This window comes from Alligator sinensis, unplaced genomic scaffold, assembly GCF_000455745.1.
Source record: "Alligator sinensis unplaced genomic scaffold, ASM45574v1 scaffold288_1, whole genome shotgun sequence".
Lineage (NCBI taxonomy): Eukaryota > Metazoa > Chordata > Crocodylia > Alligatoridae > Alligator > Alligator sinensis.
In genome coordinates, this window is record NW_005841876.1 from 3,949,817 (window position 1) to 3,954,581 (window position 4,765).

General features: G+C 45.4%; 1 protein-coding gene across 1 annotated transcript in view; it reads left to right on the top strand.

Annotated features, from left to right (window-relative positions):
- Positions 1-4,765, top strand: part of F10 (coagulation factor X) — a 23,364-nt gene that overhangs the window by 10,692 nt on the left and 7,907 nt on the right. Inside the window, exon 5 of the mRNA XM_006017245.3 lies at positions 2,418-2,549. Within this exon, the coding sequence (XP_006017307.1) occupies positions 2,418-2,549 (132 nt within the window). The remainder of the gene's footprint in view (positions 1-2,417; positions 2,550-4,765) is intronic.

Below are 4,765 nucleotides of genomic sequence, written 5' to 3' on the forward strand. Positions count from 1 at the left end.
CCACCACGTGGGAATAATTTAGAAACAGCCAATAGTGGGACACAAATTTACATACGGGTGGCGGGAACTCCTTTGCACCGGGGTTTTCTCTATGCAACTGAGAATTGCACCATGCAAAGAAAGCTCCATGTGGCGGGAAATAATTCTGCAGTGCCGAAGCACACACAAAATCATACCCTTTGGGTCATGACAATAACCAGTAGATAAAGAATGGTTCCCATTTCTTCAATATCACTAGGTAATAATGACAGAATTCAGAGATGAGATTGGGAAGAAAAACATTCATGAGATCGGGAAGAAAAACACACCAGAAAGATCTAATGCCGATAATACATGGCTTTAGAGATTACTGGAGCTTCATAAATGGATAAATTATCAAAAATGTTCAAAAAGGACACTTGTTGTAAAGATGGTACTCAGTCTTATAGGCCTTTCTGATGTGGGTAGTAGGACTTCTCAGAAATAATCTTCCTGAGTTTCATGAAAATGTTCAGAGGAGTAAGGGACTCCAGAGCCTAACGAACACTAAAGTGTGTTATGTGAGTTCCCAGAGCCCTGGCAGTCCTTGGCAATACCTTTGTGGTACAGGTAACATTAATCATACCATAGATTGTAACATATCACATGTTCATCCAGTTTATTGCACCCTAAAGTGGCAAATAAGCCACAAAGATGTTCCACATATAACATAGAATATCTTTGTTGCTAGTTTGTGTGTTACCTTAAATTGAGCATGCAGCATGTGTTGTGTCCCAAACCAGGGCCACACCAACAATGATAACAATAGAGGAACCAGACCTGGGACTCTCCCCAGCCCAACACCTGGGGTTCAGGCTGGGGTAAGCTCTAGATCCCAAATGGAAACCCAGGGCTGGCCTGTGCCCAATCTCCACCTTCACCTGAGTTGTGGAAAGCTCAGATCAGTTCCAAGACAGCCACCCCCTACCCTATCTGAAGGGTAATGTGGTAGGGATCTGAGCAATTTTAGGCTCCATCCCAAACACTGTACATCATGTCATTCATATCTAGCATGGCAGGACATGTGATTTTTTTGAATGAGGCATAACACTCCTCAGATCCCAATCATATTACTATTTTAACAGCTGACAGGGCCCCCAGCTCTGCTACAATTACACACCTCACTGCCTTGCAAGAAGACAGAGAAGCACATCAAAGATGGTCATGAGAGAATGAGGGAGAATGGCTTACAGGAAAGAGCATAATGACTTCCCAAACCTCTGAGTATGCTGGGAATTTCTTCAGTCTTGTTTACAGTAGAGCAGCAGTTCCCAATCTGGTACGCAGACCACCACGGGTACGCAGACAACCTGTCAGTGGTACGCATTAACAGATATATTAGAATTACTTTATATGACAAAAATTTGCTGGTCATTCTTAAGATTGAACTGAAAAAATTGCTGGTAGTACTTAAGGTTATATTGTTTCAAATTGGTGGTGCACAAGCTGTCAGAGTTTGGGAACAGTTGCACTAAAGCATACATGCTCAGAGGTACCCTCTGAGCAGCAGAACCTCTTTTGTCTGCTGGCAGAGTAACACCACCTCTGCAAACGAAAGGAGGTTCTTGTTGCCATCTGATATAGGATACACACACACACATGCCTGTGCCTTCTGCTGACTATCACAGTCCCTTCAGCAGCTGGGCCTATTGTTTGCAGCTAGTTTTACCAGCAGAATTTCCCCAGTACAGACAAAGCCTTTATTTAAATCCCTCCAGAATGCCTACCTTTTCTGTAATATTTACACTGTCATCCACTTCTTATTTTTCCCATTAGTGGATTGGTGATATGTAAAAAAATAAAATGCTGGAAGAGAAGCATATAGGGCACTGGCACTGAAGCTGGAAATGGTTTGAAAGAATGATGAAAAGAACACATTCTAGAAGGAGGAAGAAATAACAGGATGGACCAACCACCATCCTGATATCTGTGCCACTTGATTATAGTCTGCTCCCCCACCCCTTGTTGGCCTTTGGCTTTTTAAACCATCAACTCTTTGAGGTAGAGACTGTATTCTCTGACTGGAAAGTGCCTCACCCTGAGGGGGACAACTGGGAGAGCAACCCTGGGCACCACCTTTGGGAGGTGGGGAGGGGGGGTTGCAAAAAATAGTTGCAACCATAGTAGCAGCTGATTGTGCTGCTGCAATCCACACTGCTGCAGGTGTTTCACAGCTGGCCTGAGCATGGAGCTGTACTGCTATGCCTCTATCTTTGGGGCACTATCACAATAATGTATCAATAAATAATAGTTTGCTATAGATTTGTCTGCAGCTTTACAAACACAAAGGCAATGACCTTGACCAAAGTTTACCATTGAAGCAGGTTGTTATCAGCGTCATAAGCATTTCCAACAGCAGCATTTCTTTGTGATTTTCATAATGTTTGTCTTTTGGGCAGTTATACCAAAATACTGCAAGATCGACAATGGAGGCTGTGAACAATTCTGCAGATCAGAAAAGAACAACGTGGTTTGTTCCTGTGCTACTGGGTATGTTTTGGCAGAGGATGACAAATCCTGTGCTGCAACAGGTATGATGTCATGCAACTAACTGATGATAACCATCATGATGATGATATTTGTCTTCTGTTGTATTGAAAGCCAAGCTTTGTAGGGCTTAGGATGCATTGGTGGCCTGAATAATTTGGATATAGCCTGCTGATACCTAGCTTTCTAAGGCCTTCACTGTGTAATTTTATGAAGTGCTGAACATCCCCAAATCTAACAGAGTGGAGACTGAAGACACTCTGGACCAGCTCCATAAGAGCATTTAAGCATAGGAATAATTTAGGAGCTTGTATCCATATCCACACATGCTGGTGATCCATGTCAATGGGGAGACTAGTTGACTGAGTTTCTGCCACTGAAGTTACTTGCGTGCCTTAAGTGCAGCTCTTGACTGACCTGAGTTCTTTGTTGCCTATTGCACATCTAAAGCTGCTTGGGATTCACAAACTACATGCCCTACATCTCAATTCCCTCAAGAGACCCAATCTATTAGGGACAGCTTTTCACTGGTACCTGGCTTCTCCCATGCAGTTACTCCCAGAATTTTACCTTGAAGTCTCTGTCTCACAAGTCAATTAATGGAGCTATGATTTAAGTCCTTTTGAGGACCAGGTCCCCATCCTTTTGCAAGTCACAGCCCTTAGTGATTACCTAGGTATAACAAAACATGAGCGGAAGGAAAAATTACTTGAAAGTATTTCTCAATGTACTCTGTTCCTCCCAGAAAAACTTACTGTATATAAAGAAGTAGACACACAATAATAACATTTATAAACTCTAAGGGGGATGGTCTGTATCAGGGATGGGCAAAATATGGCCTGTGGGCCAGATCCAGCCTTCCAACAGATTCAATCCAGCCTGTGGGTGGATAACCACTGGCAGCTCCAATCATTGTGTGTGCCAGGCGGGTGGGTGGCACTGCTTCCGGACAGCAGCATCAGCTGTGGACCCGGGTGGGGCTTCTACAGCAGGTAGCAGGTGGCATCAGCTGTGGAGGCTGCTGGTATGTTCAGGAGCCCAGACGCAGAACCTGCCAGAGGCATCCACAGCTGATGCCACTGCCCTCCCAGCAGGATGGTAGCTGCAGCCCAGGGCTCCAACCTGGAACCTGTGGGTGGCATCAGCTGTGGACCCAGGCAGGTATAGGTGACATCTTTGCTTTTTGCTGATAGATACTTGCAAGCATAACCCTCCCCTATCCCCACAAAAAATTACACTTTATTTTAACTTGGTAGGTTCCCACACTGAGCCCTGTACATGCCTAGAAGAGGTAGTGCATTACTTCAGCCCAGCTTTGCAGTGTCTATAAAGATTGGGTGCTTTAGTGAGGCTTTATGGCACTTTGATCTAATAGCTGATTGAATCAGCTTTAGTTAAAAGTGCTGAAAAGCCCTGCTGAAGCACCCAATCTTTACAGACACTGCAGAGCCGGGTTGAAGTAACACACTGCTTCTTCCAGAAAAGCGCATTTCTTTGGGTGTTTTTTAACATCTGCAAGCAGCCTGAGGCCATGGCTCATGGGTGCTCAGCACCTGCTAATTTTTTTAATGGGTGCATGAGCATCAGAGCACCCACAGAGTTGACACCTATGCAAGTAGGAGCTGCTGCCATACGGGCGGCAGCAGCAGCTGTGGGTGCAGCCAACAGGTTCAGTGTCTGGGGTCCTGAACCTACCAGCAGCATCCGCAGCTGATGCCGCTACCCACCCACTGCAGCAAACTACAGCTCCGGTGGGTTCTGAAAGAAGGGGGATATTCTGTGATATCCACCCAAGAGAGACAGGGAGAAGAAAGAAGAGAAGAGACAGAAAAAAGAGGGGAGAGGCAGAGAGAAGAGACAGAGAAGAGGAAAGACAGGGACAAGGGACAGAGAGGAGAGGAGAGGAGAGAGATACAGAAAGATGCACAGAGATGAAGAGAGAGAGAGAAGAGGAGAGAGACAAGATGAGACAAGACTAGACAGAAAGAGAGATGGATTGATGTGGCCCTTATAGGGCCACATCAAAGTTATATGAGTCCCCAAAACTCATTAAGTGTCCCGCCAGCTGAAAAAAATTGCCCACCTCTGGTCTATATGATCTCACAAAGTCCCTTCCAGCCCTACTTCACTATGATTCTGTGTAGATAAAATTTATAGCCGGGGTCGGCATCCCTGCAAACATGCCGAGCATGACACACGAGGCCATTTTGCTCAGCATGCCAAGCCACGGCCAGCCCCGGCTTTGGGTAGCTGCTGCCAG